At 56.3% G+C, this 16,638-nt stretch overlaps 1 protein-coding gene across 1 annotated transcript in view; it reads right to left on the bottom strand.

The window, feature by feature from the left end:
• TLL2 (tolloid like 2) overlaps positions 1 to 16,638 on the bottom strand; it is a 71,235-nt gene that overhangs the window by 18,555 nt on the left and 36,042 nt on the right. The window contains exons 3-8 of the mRNA XM_062001181.1: positions 7,700 to 7,777; positions 6,753 to 6,923; positions 5,962 to 6,079; positions 5,371 to 5,549; positions 5,148 to 5,253; positions 1,815 to 1,939 (exon numbers count right to left, since the gene is read on the bottom strand). Coding sequence (XP_061857165.1) covers positions 1,815 to 1,939; positions 5,148 to 5,253; positions 5,371 to 5,549; positions 5,962 to 6,079; positions 6,753 to 6,923; positions 7,700 to 7,777 — 777 coding nt within the window. The remainder of the gene's footprint in view (positions 1 to 1,814; positions 1,940 to 5,147; positions 5,254 to 5,370; positions 5,550 to 5,961; positions 6,080 to 6,752; positions 6,924 to 7,699; positions 7,778 to 16,638) is intronic.

Below are 16,638 nucleotides of genomic sequence, written 5' to 3'. Positions count from 1 at the left end.
TCTGCAAATAAAGCAGCTGGGTGCCAGGAGTGCTCACCAGTTGCTTACAGGTACACCACACCGGGTTGAGAAGCACAGGTAACCGGACGGTTCTGCCTTGTCTCGCTCCCAAGGTACAGTTTAACCCCTCCTGCCCAGGCAGCACAGGCCTGTTTCCCTTGGCACAGCACAAGGCAGATGGATGTGCTGCTTTGAAGCCTTTTGTAGTGACAATACTAAGGAAACCCTTGCCCACGCAGCCATATCAAATGCAGCACTGGCTGCCACGCAGCAGAATGCATCCTGCCTCCCACAAATTCCCCCAGCAAGTTCCCTTTGGCTTCACCTGGCTTGGCACTAACTGCAACCCAGCAGGTATAAGCTTTGGGGAATTAAGAGCCATTTAAAGCAGCAGGGTTTTTGGAATGGAAGAGCCAAGCCAGCCCTAACAGCAGCAGCCACAAGAGCTCCAAGTCTAATGAGCTGGAGAGCCCCATTTCTTACAATAGACTCAGCAGTCGTCCTGGCTCGTCCCTGTGCTTGCTTGCAACTCATCCTCCACCACACCAGCTCTTTTCTCAGGGGATTTTCTCAGGCATTCTCAGATGGAGACCCTGTTTCTCAAAGGGAAACCATTTGCCATTCAACTTGTGGATTATGGTGCTGTGTTTTACCTAAAACCCCTCAGCTTGACCACTGAACAAACGCGAAGTCTCACCGAGACCCTGCTAGAACATCCAACCCAAGTCCTCTGGTTTTGGGCAACTCTGCTTGGCATTTGGCAGAGGAAGCCAACCTTTCAAGCTACAGATTCCCACAGCACTGCACCCCTTCTCTTCAAATGCAACCACTGCATAAATTATGATGCACAGGGAAAAAAAAGCCAAACCAAAGCAACAGATGCTTGAAGAAAATCTGTTCAGTAGGCTCACAGCTCTAATCGTGCTGCTGCCAAGGATGCTCTGAACTGCAGCAACCTCTGCTAAAGCTTTGCAGAAAAAAAACCCTAAACTAGAAACCTTTCCACTTTGCAAGTGGAACAGAGCAGCAGTGGATTTGCACACCAGCTCCCAGCTGCTGTCCACGGGCTCACGAGTGGTTCACAGAGCAGCGTTAGCCAGCCACTCACCCGAGAAGGTGGCTCTGTATGCATGTAAAAGACATCTCCTCACCTCTCCCTTCTTATGATAAGCGTATCAGAAATGACATGCTTATTCCAAGACTAATCATTTATGATCATAACAGGTTTATGACCAGCCAAAGCCATGCTCAGCTGGACCAGTACGTCGGCCAGACCAACCCATTCAGATAAACACTTGGGCCGTGCTTGCAAAAGTCCTGGTTTTCCTCCCTGTGAGTGCTGCAGAGTCACTCAGCAACATTAAGGCAATTCCCTCATCCTTATTTTGGATGTTTTATCACTTGCAGAAATCCAACAGAGAGCCTGTTAAATTCCCTGCCTCCCATGCTATCTCCCCTTTCAGTCACTGCTCGGTCATAACTGTGATGGTTGGTGTGTAGAGACACCGGTCTAGCAGCTCTCCCTCTGCCTCTCTGCTGACTCCCAGCCCTCACTCTGTCCCTGGTCTCATTTTCTGTGAACAGAGCCTACACTGGACCTAAAGTGAGGCCCTAAACCAACCAGGAACACTGCTAAAGCACTAACAGGAGACACACGTTAGGCAAGCTCAGCTCTCCCCCAGCCCCGGCCTCAGCTTCTTTCCTGAGCCTCTTTCATCACAGGGACCATTAAGGTGCTCTGGAACTCCCAACCCTTTCCAAACAAACCACATGTCTAGTACACAGCTGGAGGCCTCTCCACAAGCCACATGTACCTGGGCACTTGTACAGCTTCCTGGCCTGAGCGATGTCCCCCCGGCTGAGGCGGACGCGCTGCCCGATGGAGGGCCGGACGCCGTTATCGTCGCGGCGGGGAAGGATGGTGTCCAGGAAAACCCCCCTGAAGGCAACAACAGACACACAGAGAGAGTGAAGCAGGGAAAGTGACACAGTGCACAGAAAGCCATCCTGGCAGGGCCCCCACAGCAGCCCCCTGACCATGTACCCCACGCCAACGAGCAGAGGTGACGGGACCGCGCCGACCGCTCGTCTCGGGGTGTCCCCTCGCTGCAGCAGCTGCCCCGTGCACAGGCGCCTCTGCCAAGCCAGGACACTCCTCTTGATCCACTGACACTGCTGCTGCTGCCTCTCCGAGTGGCGGCACATTCCTCGCCACAAATCAGACAGGGCAACGCCACACTTGCAGGAGGTTTGTGGCACATCTGGCTCTGCGGGAGCACAGATTGGAGGCTCAGGCTGGAGCAGAGGGAGGGGGAGCTGGTTCTGCAGCAGATGGGGTTGGGCTGGCAGCAGCTAGTTGCCACAGGCAAGGGAAAAAGATCAAGTGCTCTACTTTTGTTTTCCTTTGGAGTTTCCAAGCTAATAACTCTGCCTGCCTCTGCCTCTTTTCCCTTGCTGCTATTTCTTCCATGTGCTACTTCATGCTCGGGAGCTCTCGACTGCACTTGGTCTCAGTCCAGTAAAGGATTTAGGCTCAGGCCCCACTTCCATCAAAATGCAAGGGCTGTGCATCCAAGCAAGAGCCTGCACGCAAGAGAGACCCCAAGGCAGCATTAGGGCTGCAGGGATTAAGTGGGAGGGAGGGATGAGAAACCTGAAGGCCAGGGTGGCAAAGTCCGAGCTCTGGCAGCCAGGCTGCAGGAGCCCTTTCACTGCCTTGCACACCTGAGGGCTTCAGAGGCTTGGAGGTGCCCAGGCTGACAGGGAGCTTGACAATACTGCTCCTTCTGAAAGGCAGGACACAACACCCACAGAGCCCTGTGGGAAAGCAATCGCTTCAGTGCTGCCCAGCCCCAGTGCACGAGGCTTTGAGTAGAGGTGAAGCTCCAAGTACACACATCATTCTGTTCCCTGGGCTGCTCAGCTCTGGGAGAGCCTTGGGAAGGAGTTTTGAGACTTTCCCCCCCCATTGGTTGAATTCTAGATAAACACTGCCAGCAGACTGTTTGGATCCCAGCTCTACAGCACTGCAGTGGGCATCCTTGAACAGAAAACACCACTCTAATAAACATGTCTTGAGGGGGAACACTCCTTGTAAATAGTCAAACTGCAGAAAGAAACGGAGGGAAGGGAACTGCACAGAATGCCCACTGTAAGGACTTGCTGCTGCTGCCACTGCAGTCTCCTGTGCCATAGTCCTCCCCACCTCAGCCACACACAGGCAACGTGTTTCACTGTGAACTGAAGGTGAGGAGGGACTCCCTACAGCAATTTTTGAAGGCACCACTGGAAGCAGCTTCCACTGCTAGGGCTCTGGATAAAAAACTCTCCTTTCCCATCCCAGGCACAAAGCTTTGAAGGGACCAGGCTTTGCAGCAGCACTTGACCATGGCAAACAACACATGGTTTGCTGTCATCAGTATTCACAGGAGTTACAGACAATGAGGCTGTGCCAAGTGCCACGTAACAGTAGCTTCCAGGCAGCAAGTCCCAGCCTGTGTCCCCCACCATCTCCTCACTCACACACCTCACCGCTGCTGCTGGGGTGCTCACACCATCCTTTTCCCACCTGGACTTTCTGGTGCTTGCTAGTGTGTGAACACATCCACCATGACCATAATGCACATCCACCCTGCAGGGTCACACAGGGGCTCCCTCCCACTCCTGCCCACTGAGCTTCAGGAAACTACCTGGGGCATCCTCATGGGCTCTGTGCTTTGGCCAGCACGAGGTGGGAAGGACACACGCAGACGCTCGCCCTAATGGCATCCCTCCTGTAGGGGAGCAGATGGCAAGACAGGTCTTGGTGAAGGAAAAGCCTGTTCCCAGCACTGCCTATTTGCAGTGAGAGCACAATCAGCCCTCAGAGGCACTTAGTGCTCAGTTCAATGACTGCACAAAGACTGCTGCTGGGGTGAGGGTGGGTCACAGACACAAAGGACTTAAAGAAAACAGACTTAAAAATCCTATTAAGCACCAATTTAAATTTAGAAGGACTCTTGCCATTTTTATCCCTTTTTTGGCCCAGCAGTGTTCTGAAGGACCCTGGTTTTCAAGAGACACAGACTCAAAGGCATCCACAATATAAATGGGGGTAATACCTTAATCCCGCTTTTGTACGAGACAATTCCAACCATTTAGAGTCCAGCAAATGCAGGAAAGGTCCAGCAGATGCCTCAAGGGAAGAAAAACTGTTTGCTTTGGGTATCTGGCCCAAAGAAACGCTGCAAAGCACCCTTGCCCAGCCACCAGCTCCTCCTGCCAGAACAAGCAGCATTTAGCAGCTTTGATAATCTTCCCCAGTCAACGTGAAACAAAAGCACAAAGCAACAGCCTTGGCACTTCCACACAACCTGGGGAGTGGGAAGTTTACAAAGCCCCAGAGGTGCCTCCAATGTTTGCAACAAGAAGCTCTCAAGAGTGTGAATCTTTGCCCTCTGCCTCCCATCCCCTTTACTCAGGGTGAAGGAAAACTCTTGGGAAGGAGCAGCAGTAGGATTTAGGGGAAAACCTGAAAATCACGCAGCCAAATGGAGCTGGTGATGCAGTAACTCTCATTCCAGGGCCAGGACACAAGTAAACACTGTTCAGCTCCCCTCTCTAACCAGTAGAATTGTCTGATGAGAAGTTGGGCTCCTAAAGCACATGCACAAATGGTTAAAAAACCACCCCAGTAAGGAAAGGTTCATCATCTGGAGCCTAAATCCTCTCCTGGCAAAGCTGCTACAAAGTCTTCAGGCAATACTGTGGCTCCAAAGCATGAGCTGGGCACCAAGAGATTCAAAGCTGGCTTTAGCCTTCCCCTCATTGTACGTGGGCAGACATGCACACACACACACACACACACACAATGTACTCTATCTGGAAAGGCTGCAAAACATGCTACCACAGCTTTGGAAGGTCTCTGTGATTACCAGCGTGGGATGAGTACGGCACGGAGGAGAAAACTGGGGTCTAGCCCACATCTCAGCACCCACCTCGCTGTTTCAGGTTATTCTGCAAGCTCAGCAATGCAGCAGAGCTGGCTGCAGCTGCCACGTGGCCCTGCAAGAGCTGACAGGTCTCCTGCTTTGGCTCCACGTGTCCCACAGAGCCCAGCCCCAGCTACTGGCAGCAGCTCCGAGGACACGGAAGCTTGGGACTGTCACCTGGAGAAGGTGTTCCTAGCGTAGTGCATGATGCTGTCGAAGTCATAGGTCTCTCCCAGGGAGTTCACTTCCCCAGCTTCCATCTTTAAGAAGTTGTACTCCTGTCCTGCATCCAAACACAAAAAGACAAATCACTTGAACAAAGCAAGCCCCAGCCTTCCACCTCCAGGAGCCCAGAACCAAGGGGATACGCCTCAGCCCAGCAGCTCCAGGGCTACTTTACCTTGCTGTATGTTCTCTCTGATGATGGTGACGTGCTGGTCCCTGTCAGGCCGCGTGTGCTCGTGCCAGAAACCCACCACGTGGCCCAGCTCGTGCGCCACAATCCCAAACTTGTCGCAGTTCTTGCCGATGGATATGGCCTGAGGGCCCCCGCCGCGGCGGCCCACGTAGGAGCAGCACCTGCAGGAGGCAGCCCACAGCACACAGCACGTCAGGGCACTGTCCTCAGAGCCAGCGACGGGGATGGCGCCGGGCAGGGGCCAGGCCAGGCCAGCAGGTGCATATGCTGGATGTACTTACACCTCTGTGTGTGTGTGTGTGTGTGTGTGTAAACACACACATGCCTATGTACAAAACTGCGTGGAGACACTTCTATGTTGCCCCAGGAAAGGGGATGCAGAAAGGCAAGTTCTTCCCAGCAAGTACTGAATTATGCTGGCAAATCTCACTAAAAGTGACCAGATGCCTCCCTGTGACAGATTCTCCCACGGAGCCGTTGGTCTGTTCCAACCAGAGACAGGCTCACAAGGGCATGTGTCAGCGCAGGGGGTGTTTGCAGCACAGGGAGCTGCAGGCAGTGCCTGTCACTTACCCACATGTCCTGTAGGTAAACACAATGAAACTCTCCTCGTCCGTTCTCTCCACAAAGGTGACGCACGTGTGCTTCTCCCAGTGCCGCATGGCCTGCTTGAAGACAGCCCTCTGTGTCCCTGGGAGACAAACCCAGCAGCAGCAAACAGTGAGGCCATGGCTTGCAGGAAAACCTCTACAGAGCTTCATCTGGCTGGGGGAACACTCAGTGCTCCCAAGAGTCAAGGCTACACTGCAGGCAACACCCGCGGGGCTCTGGGGCCAAGGGGTTTATCTGCAAAGCTGTGGCCAAGAGGTTTATCTTTAACACAAGAAGCAGACACTCTACAGGAGCTTGAGGAGGTCCTTGTGCAACCACAGGAGCTCTAGGAGGATCTCGTGCAACCACAGGAGCTCGAGGCAGCCCTTGTGTAACCACAGGAGCTCGAGGAGGTCCTCGTGCAACCACAGGAGCTCGAGGAGGATCTCGTGCAACCACAGGAGCTCGAGGAGGTCCTCGTGCAACCACAGGAGCTCAAAGCAGTCCTTGTGCAACCACAGGAGCTCGAGGCAGTCCTTGTGCAACCACAGGAGCTTGAGGAGGATCTCGTGCAACCACAGGAGCTCGAGGCAGCCCTTGTGTAACCACAGGAGCTCGAGGAGGTCCTCGTGCAACCACAGGAGCTCGAGGCAGCCCTTGTGCAACCACATGCCCACCCTGCTGAGGCAGAGGCTCCCAAGGACCCGTGTGAAACCTCCCAAGAGCCCTCACAGGTTTCAGAGGAACCGAGGAGCAGCGTTGGCAGCACTGACCAGTGAAGTTCCCTCCGATCACAAAGGGGATGACTCCCCCAGGCCAGATCCTCTCAGCCCGGGACGTGGTTGCCCTGCGAGCTCTGCGAGACGAGCGCGTGTCCGGCCCCGGCTCAGCCTCACGCTCCTTCCTCCTGGGGCTCCTGGCCAGCCTTGTGTTCAGCCTGTCCTCTGCAAGACAGAGTGGCAACACTGTTTAAGTCCTCTTTAGTTCCACGTGCAGCCCTCAGGTAATACCCTGGAGCTTCAGAAAAAGCGCCACAGGAAAGGCAAGGTGTTAATCCAAACCAGAAGCCATGGCCAGGTTTGCCAGGGACTGCTTTGGGACTCGGGGGCAGTTGTTCTGTAGCAACCCGGCCCTTGCCCTGCAGCCTCCAGACACACTGTGCCAAACCTGTCAGCACAGAGGTGTGAGGGGACACCTGCCTGTCTCTGCCCTCTCACCCTTTCCAACAGCAACTTCATAGGGAGGGACACAGAGCTTCAACAAGAGGAACTGGAGGAGGGGGTTGGTCAGATAAGCTCAGATGCCACTGTGTGTTCTCAACCCACCCTGCTCACCCAGCTCTGCACAGAAAGGTTTGCTCTGCCAGGACTGGCTTCACAACAGCAGCAACTCCTCATGTGAGTTGGCCTTGGAAGAAGAAGACAGGCCCCTCAGACTGAAATCTATTGATGTATTGAACTGGATGATGTCTAGAGGTCCCTTCCAAGCCCTGCCATTCTGTGCTCTGTGACTGAGCAGATGTGTGGGTGCTTGGGGGCTGGCTGGGGTCCAACCCCACACTCTCCAAGGCAAACCCCTCCTTGCAGAGAGTCCACAAGCGCAGAGGCTCGGGCAGGGCTGCCCTGGAGGCACACACATGGACAAGAGACAGAACGTGGTTTACAGGGGGTAAGAAAGTAAATCAAAGATACCCAAAGGTCAGGGTGGGGTACCACATTACCCTTTTTAACTGCTTGGTTGCTGTGGTTGGTTGAAGTGGTGTTCTCACTTGACACGAGAGACTGTTCTTCCAGGCCTCCTGCAAAAGAAAACAAGAGCAGAGACACGTCTCCTGGTGAGCTGGCTGGCAGAGCTCTGACAGCAGCTATCAGGGATGTCATCTGGGGGGCTGGCCACACCAACTGCCTGCCTTCCCTGCACAGGGAGCAGGGGCGAAGAGCCTGATAAAGCTGGGCTCTCCTCCTGCGTCCGTCCGTGGCCCCCAGCGACACCTTGCAGCTCATCACCACCCTGGCTCTTAGCTTCCCCAAACACTGAACGGGCAGAACGTCTGCTGTAGGGAAGGCAGGTTCCACTGAGATTTACTGAGAGCAGGAGCCACACAGGAGGATGGCAGCAATACTGAAAGGTACCCAAACAAAATAAAGTACACATTCAAGGCAAACAATATCCTACATGCAGACAAATACACTCTCATCAACCCCTGCACATCTGGCCTGAGCTCAGCTTGACCAGAAAATCAAAGCCCCTTCTCTGCTGGTTGATACCCCCCGTTACAAAGGAAAATACCAAGTGTGCAAACTCACTCCTGCTGCAGGAAGCCAACTGAGATCTCCCTCCCCTAGCCAGTGTCACCACTGAAGGCTGAGAAGCCAGACAGCAACTACAGAGAGCAGAAACCTGGGCTGCAAGCCCCTGAACGGTCTCAGACCCAACATGGGAAGCCAACCAGCACCTCCTTGGCAAGAAAGCTCTCCATGGTGACTGCAGTGGGAGGGAAAGCCCAAAAACAGTGCAGAGGAGAGGCTGAAGGAGCTGATCTCTGCAGAGGAATGAGCAAGTTCCTGCAGTCTCTGTGGTGAGGTAAAGCACTAGAGGCATGGTCAGCCACGACAGGCAGAGTCCTGCAGCGGTGCTGGACACCGTGTGGGCACTTCCAAGAGGGATGTCTCCCTTCCAGGACAGCTGGACATCTTCCAGCCCCTGAGGCCAGTCTTGCTTTGCCAGCTGAAAAACTCTCCTCTTGCTCTGGATCTGGCTTCTTGCAAATCCTTCTCCAGCCCCTCCAAGAGGCCAAGGAGGTGTGACACGTCTGGCACCCTGGCAGGGGGCTGAGAGCACGGTACCATACTCTGCCTTTCCAGCATCACACTGCTGCAACTGATTAGAAAACCAGGGGAGAGATGATTACAGACAGCAACAAACTGAACCAGAGGGAAAGGAACTACCCAGACTCTCAGCTGCCTATAGGTTAAAGCCTCCTGGTCCAAGAGCCACACTAAATCAGGAGATTGTCTCCCAGAGGAAGTGCTGTAGTCTAACAGAGCTGCACTGGACAAAAGCCACTAGATGTGTGAACAGGAACAAGCCTGATTCAGCAAGATGGATTGCTCTGAACTCCATCACTCTCTTCCAGCCTCAGTGTCTCATCCTCAGATTCCCCTTTGTTTGCTTTCATGCCCAGTGCTCCTCACTTCCTTACGCTCAAGCTCAACAAAAGTTCCTCTTCTCAGTTCCATTTTACACCCCCAGGGCTTCTCCCCCCACACCACACACACACAGTGTGCTATTCTTCACACCACATCCCATCCCCTCCCAAGGAAAGCCCAACCAGCCCCTCACCGCCAGAATTACTAGGGCATGTGGGCTTTGCTAAGCAAAGCCTGAGCCTGTGTTTGTACATGAATGCAGCCTGCTCCCAGCCTCAAACAGATTGCTTCTTAATTGAACTCGGGAGCTGAATTAAACGCTGAATTAGGAAGGGGGAAAAAAAAAGAGCAAGTCTGTATGTAGTGAAGTGTCCCCCTAAAAGGGAGCTGCACGGGATTGAATTGCAAATGACGGCACCAAAGGCTGCAGCCGGCCGCTGTGCTGCAGGGAGCTGCTGAGCTCCGGGGCTGCAGCTCCCTGCCCAGGCTGCTGCTCCCAGCTGCGGGCACATTCCTTCCCAGAGAGCGCTGCAAGCCGTAGTTTCTCATGCAAAGGAGATGTTTGAATAACCCAGCGTGACTAATGAAATCTGCAACATCTTTGCATATTTTGTCTCCCCGTGGCCGAAGAAAAGGGAGAGCACAACACAAAGGCCAGACAGGGGTGTGCACACACAGCTGATGTCCCCAGCACCGCCAGGCAGCACCCACACCTTCCTCTCCCCACAACAGGGGCTTGGGAACACACGGGAGAACTCTGGAAGATCCTGTTGCAATGCACTTGAGCTTTCAGTTATTTCCCATCCTCTCGATACCTAAGCGTGAGCCAACGATTAAAGTGACTTGGCAGACAGCTAGTCCTCCCTTCTGATTCCTCCCAGGAGAAGGCTAAGGCAGGATCCTAGCAAAGCAAAGAGAAGTAACTGATGCACCACAACCAATAAAAAAAGGAAAGCAGGAAATGCACTTTGCATGTGGGAGCAGCTGCACACGGGCTGCAGGCAACGTGCGGCTCCTGCGGCTGCAGGCAACGTGCGGCTCCTGCGGCGGCAGGCAACGTGCGGCTCCTGCTGCTGCAGGCAACGTGCAGCTCCTGCGGCGGCAGGCAACGTGCGGCTCCTGCGGCGGCAGGCAACGTGCGGCTCCTGCTGCTGCAGGCAACGTGCGGCTCCTGCTGCTGCAGGCAACGTGCGGCTCCTGCTGCTGCAGGCAACGTGCGGCTCCTGCGGCGGCAGGCAACGTGCGGCTCCTGCGGCGGCAGGCAACGTGCGGCTCCTGCTGCTGCAGGCAACGTGCGGCTCCTGCGGCTGCAGGCAACGTGCGGCTCCTGCGGCTGCAGGCAACGTGCGGCTCCTGCTGCTGCAGGCAACGTGCGGCTCCTGCGGCTGCAGGCAACGTGCGGCTCCTGCTGCTGCAGGCAACGTGCGGCTCCTGCTGCTGCAGGCAACGTGCGGCTCCTGCGGCTGCAGGCAACGTGCGGCTCCTGCTGCTGCAGGCAACGTGCGGCTCCTGCGGCGGCAGGCAACGTGCGGCTCCTGCTGCTGCAGGCAACGTGCGGCTCCTGCGGCGGCAGGCAACGTGCGGCTCCTGCTGCTGCAGGCAACGTGCGGCTCCTGCGGCTGCAGGCAACGTGCGGCTCCTGCGGCGGCAGGCAACGTGCGGCTCCTGCTGCTGCAGGCAACGTGCGGCTCCTGCGGCTGCAGGCAACGTGCGGCTCCTGCGGCGGCAGGCAACGTGCGGCTCCTGCGGCTGCAGGCAACGTGCGGCTCCTGCTGCTGCAGGCAACGTGCGGCTCCTGCGGCTGCAGGCAACGTGCGGCTCCTGCTGCTGCAGGCAACGTGCGGCTCCTGCGGCTGCAGGCAACGTGCGGCTCCTGCTGCTGCAGGCAACGTGCGGCTCCTGCGGCGGCAGGCAACGTGCGGCTCCTGCTGCTGCAGGCAACGTGCGGCTCCTGCGGCTGCAGGCAACGTGCGGCTCCTGCGGCTGCAGGCAACGTGCGGCTCCTGCGGCGGCAGGCAACGTGCGGCTCCTGCGGCTGCAGGCAACGTGCGGCTCCTGCGGCGGCAGGCAACGTGCGGCTCCTGCTGCTGCAGGCAACGTGCGGCTCCTGCGGCTGCAGGCAACGTGCGGCTCCTGCTGCTGCAGGCAACGTGCGGCTCCTGCGGCTGCAGGCAACGTGCGGCTCCTGCTGCTGCAGGCAACGTGCGGCTCCTGCGGCTGCAGGCAACGTGCGGCTCCTGCTGCTGCAGGCAACGTGCGGCTCCTGCTGCTGCAGGCAACGTGCGGCTCCTGCGGCTGCAGGCAACGTGCGGCTCCTGCTGCTGCAGGCAACGTGCGGCTCCTGCGGCGGCAGGCAACGTGCGGCTCCTGCTGCTGCAGGCAACGTGCGGCTCCTGCGGCTGCAGGCAACGTGCGGCTCCTGCGGCTGCAGGCAACGTGCGGCTCCTGCGGCTGCAGGCAACGTGCGGCTCCTGCTGCTGCAGGCAACGTGCGGCTCCTGCTGCTGCAGGCAACGTGCGGCTCCTGCGGCTGCAGGCAACGTGCGGCTCCTGCTGCTGCAGGCAACGTGCGGCTCCTGCGGCTGCAGGCAACGTGCGGCTCCTGCTGCCCCTCAACACATCCCTGAAGCCAGAACCTCTCTGTGGGACTCTTCTGTCCAGGAGCAGAGCAGATTCCAGCGTTGCTGCACCACAGCATGAAATGGCTGCATACGTGTGCCATTAGAAACCCTGCAGAGGAGAGCGTGGATCTGCAGCGTGACACAGGCTCCGTGGAGAGCAGAGACAGGGATGAAAAGGCAGGCTGGGCCTGTGGCTTACAGCAACCCACAAGATTGACTCTGCTGGCTTTTAATGCATACCCAGCAGTTCACAAGCCCTCCAGGATCACCCTCATCCTCAGCACTTCCCACCTGCTGCTGTGCCAGGCCAGCCAGCACCTTTCTCCAGCTTGCCTGTTTGAGCTCTGTCTGCTTCTCCCACAACCAGCATCTGGCATGTCACACTCCGTGCAGGGAGCTGGGCTGGAGCTCCTGAGCTCTGCTCACTCACACCTTTCTGTGATTCAGTCCTCCCCAACAATTTTTCCAGCTTAACAACTACAAGCCCAGCAGGACCCTGCTGCACTCCCCAACTAGACACCTCAGTTTGTGTGCACAACCTGGCAGAGAACAACACAGCAGAGTCTCTACCTGGGCTGGCAATGTTTCCTCTTCCACCCAGAGCACAACTCCTGCACCTCGTTTTTCTGCTTCCTGCAGACCAGCACTGCCATGGGAACAGAAGAAACGGCCAGTAGCTTCAACAGACCATAAACCTGAGAGAAATGCACCACTCTTGCAAGCCTGGCTGCAGAACAGGGGCCACACTGCCTGTGGGAGCCGGAGAGAGGCAGGCGGAGGTGGTGGGTGAGGGTCTGGTGATGCAGCAGGCTGGGGCCCTGCTGGCAACAAAGTGGTTTCACCCACTCTTCCAGGAGAGGAAAATGAAAACACAGCTTTGGTAAAAGAAGCCCAAGTTGTTCAAGTGGAAGCCAAATAAGAGAGAACACGTTGAGAGAGAGAGGGAGAGTGAACAAAGCACTCCATCAAAACTGTCCAGTGTGCGGTTCCCTGGTACCTCTGGCACAGGAGATGTGTAACCTGAGGGAGGAGCAGGAGCACATCCCAGTCACTGCCAGAGGGTGGGACTAGGAGAGGCAGTTCTGTATTGGACCTGACAGTCTTCTGCAGGGTGCAGCTTTGGGTTGCAGGTGTTTATTGCTGTGCATGCTCTGCCTATTGTTTTTTGAAGCTCAAGTAGTCTGAACCACCGAGGAGGGGACAATCAGATCCCTTGCTCAGCACAGCCTCTGTTCTTGCCTTCACTTGATTGCAAGCCATGAGGGACTTCATGTCTGAAACAGGAGAGAAAAACTAGGCAAAGCAGCCGAAGCAGCCTGCTGGTGAACTGGGATGCAGGCACCAGGTCTAGATATACCCACCACCACCCTCCTCTTGTCCCTGTAGGGCCTCAAGGCTGCTTGAGAGGCACCTGACTTGTAAAACACTTGAACATCTCCTGTTCTGCAGCTTTTACCTGAAAACACTGCTGTAGGGCAAGATGAGTTACCCAGCTGCAAGCAAAGCAGAAACATCAGCCCGTCCTGAGACACTTGGAGCTCCATCTCCACACCAAGCCTGTTGGGAGTTTTAGCCTGAACCCTTGTAATGCCAGCAGTAACTGCAGCTGTCTGAAAAGCTGCACTCTGAGCACACAGCATGTTCCTACATGGGAAGCTGGATGGGATGAACTTGCCAATAGCTCCCTTTTTTTCCCCTCAAAGTGGCAATTTTACCTTTACACCCAAAACCTCCCACTGTTAGAGCTGTTCCAAGCCAGGAGAATTGTTCCTCTTCAGACCAAGAAACACTCTCCACGTTCATCACAAAACACACTTATGGAACGATGAACAATTCTGCCTCCCCTGCTTCTGTCCTAAAGCACCTCCCTGCCAGTGTCCCATTCAATACCTGCCCTTGTCCCGTGCCACAGCTTAGAGACTGGACTTCAGACTGAGGCTGCAAGGAAGCATCAACAAAACCAAGAGGTGTGGGCAACACTACACACTGGCCACCGGTCAGGGCTTCATTCCTGGTGAGCTCCATCGCAGTGTGAGCAGCAGAGACGTTTCTGGAAGAACGGGATGAAGTCCAAGCTTCATGTTATTCTGCTCTGCAACTCCCTTCTTAACCAGTGCTCAGGAAAGCGTTTAGTGTGGAAAAAGCACTTTACTGCACTGGCTCTTCTAAGCAGAGAGAGAGAAAGTGATGATTTTATTAAAAGCAGCTCTGCTGGGAGAAGGCATTGAGAGGTGGAACAGATGTTTCCCTGAGCTGGGGGAGAGTCCAACGCAAAAGCCTCTCGTAAACCCCCAGGCTCTGGAGACCTGGGCGAATGATTTGAGATAGATCCTTCAGCATTTCCTGTGCCTGCAATAGCTGAGGCTCCCTCCACTTACTCACAGACAAATAAATTACAGAGGAAAAGGATTCCAAAGTCTGGCTTCCCTGGAGGCAGCTGGGTTTCCTATTCCGAGAGAGCTGACTGGCTGCAACAGCTCGGGAGAGCCCCCGCGCCCAGAGGCTTGGCGAGCACGTGTGTCATCTCCACATCAGCTCTGGGAACGCTGGTGCAGCAGGACACTGGCCTCCCAGAGAGGGGGTCACAAGGAGAGGAAGGGGAACACAGCTGAGCAAACGCAGGGCTGCCCCAAACTTGAGCTGCACCGAGCTCTCCCTTGCTGGAGGGGCGCAGAGCTGTCTGGAGGTACGGCAGGACTGAGAAGACTGGAGGGGCCTTTTCCTGCAGGCTGTAACAACCACCTCTGCTCCCTGGGCTGGAAAGGCAGACAGATGAGAGAGGAAAGAAAGGGGAAAAGTTACCTAGAACCTGTGTCACATCATCAGCTTCCTCCAGTGAGGGAGTGCTGCAAGTGCCTGGCTAACAGTGCTTTTACTGAGGGAAGGGAAAGGGCTACAGTGAGGGCACAAGTGATTTGGCCGTGTGCATGTCTCTGCTGTAGGGCCAAGCTCTCACAAACAGTGAGCAGCTTTCCCCCTCTGCTCAGCCCATCAAAGCCCTAATGTGCAGCCTCAGCTGCCCCTGACTCTGTCACACTGGATTTCCCATCAACCTGGTGGATTTAGATCTGTTCTGCCAGGCAGCTGCCTCTCCACCACATCCTCCTCCCTTCACAGCCATCCTCCTCCTCCCTCCTTTGCAAGGGAAGGAAAACAGGAGTGAACTTGCAGGTGATAAGGGAGCTAAGAGCTGGCTGGAGTTTGGCCATCACTGCCCTGGCAGGCAGCACAAACCCTCCTGGCCCCCTCTGCTCACGTCCCTTTCCTCCTGAGCCACGGTCCAACCGCTTCAGCCTGATCCTACTGCGGGCCCCTCTGGGCACAGCCACGCAGCATCCCCCATCCCCTTCCAGCTGTGGGCTCCCAGGCTGGCCAGATCACTCCCTCCACTCATTCAGCCTTCCTAATCCTTTTGTTTTCCCTCAACCTTGTTTATACTGGGAAAAAAATTAACTCGAAATGAAAACACTACACTGGAAGCTGAATTAGGTTTGAATGCCATTAAAAGCCCTTCCACAGAGAGTGTGTGTGCCAGCACAGGCTGGTTTGCTTTCTGCCTGCATATGCACACTCTCCCAAGCCTGGGGCTTCTTGGAGAGCTTTTGGTGCCTTTTGACCCCCAGGAGCCTGCACCATGTTTAACAGGCACCTTGAGTTAACTGAGGCAGCCTGTGTGCTTGCTTGGTTACCTACCAGCTCCACCATGCCTCACTGAAAGGACAGCCCAAACCACCTGCTAGCAGCAGGGAAACTGAGGCAGGAGCCAGCCTGGAAGCATGGGGTGATTGGGGCTTGAATAGTTTTAGCAGCACAAGACAAACTTGGCCACTGCTGCGTGGCCTTAGGCCAACTCCAGCACCAAGGTCCTGGCTCCTGGGTGAAACAGATGCCCACATCACCGTTAAGGCAGCTGGGGGGGAGCTGGGGGTAGAGTGGAGAGCTGCAGGGAGGGTGCAGGGAGGAAGGTGGCAGAGGAGCTCCCTTACTTCAGCAAGTTGCCTGCTGAGAGCTGCTGGCAGAGAAGCTGCCCCGTCTCTCCCAGGGAGGGCTGCAGTGCTGTGAGGGGTCAGTCTCAAACCAGACACAACCTACCTGCAGGATTCCTCACTCAGTGCCATGAGCTGCAGGGAGCTGAGCAGCCAGCCCTGTCCCTCACCAGCAGCCAGCCCAGTCCCTCACCAGCAGCCAGCCCAGTCCCCCACCAGCAGCCAGCCCAGTCCCTCACCAGCAGCCAGTCCTGTCCCTCACCAGCAGCCAGTCCTGTCCCTCACCAGCAGCCAGTCCTGTCCCTCACCAGCAGCCAGCCCAGTCCCTCACCAGCAGCCAGTCCTGTCCCTCACCAGCAGCCAGCCCAGTCCCTCACCAGCAGCCAGCCCAGTCCCTCACCAGCAGCCAGCCCAGTCCCTCACCAGCAGCCAGTCCTGTCCCTCACCAGCAGCCAGTCCTGTCCCTCACCAGCAGCCAGCCCAGTCCCTCACCAGCAGCCAGCCCTGTCCCTCACCAGCAGCCAGCCCAGTCCCTCACCAGCAGCCAGCCCAGTCCCTCACCAGCAGCCAGTCCTGTCCCTCACCAGCAGCCAGTCCTGTCCCTCACCAGCAGCCAGCCCAGTCCCTCACCAGCAGCCAGCCCAGTCCCTCACCAGCAGCCAGTCCTGTCCCTCACCAGCAGCCAGCCCAGTCCCTCACCAGCAGCCAGCCCTGTCCCTCACCAGCAGCCAGCCCAGTCCCTCACCAGCAGCCAGCCCAGTCCCTCACCAGCAGCCAGTCCTGTCCCTCACCAGCAGCCAGCCCAGTCCCTCACCAGCAGCCAGCCCAGTCCCTCACCAGCAGCCAGTCCTGTCCCTCACCAGCAGCCAGCCCAGTCCCTCACCAGCAGCCAGTCCAGTCCCTC

This window comes from Colius striatus, chromosome 8 (genome assembly GCF_028858725.1).
Source record: "Colius striatus isolate bColStr4 chromosome 8, bColStr4.1.hap1, whole genome shotgun sequence".
Classification (NCBI taxonomy): Eukaryota; Metazoa; Chordata; class Aves; order Coliiformes; family Coliidae; genus Colius; species Colius striatus.
This window is presented reverse-complemented; position numbering and strand designations above follow the sequence as displayed.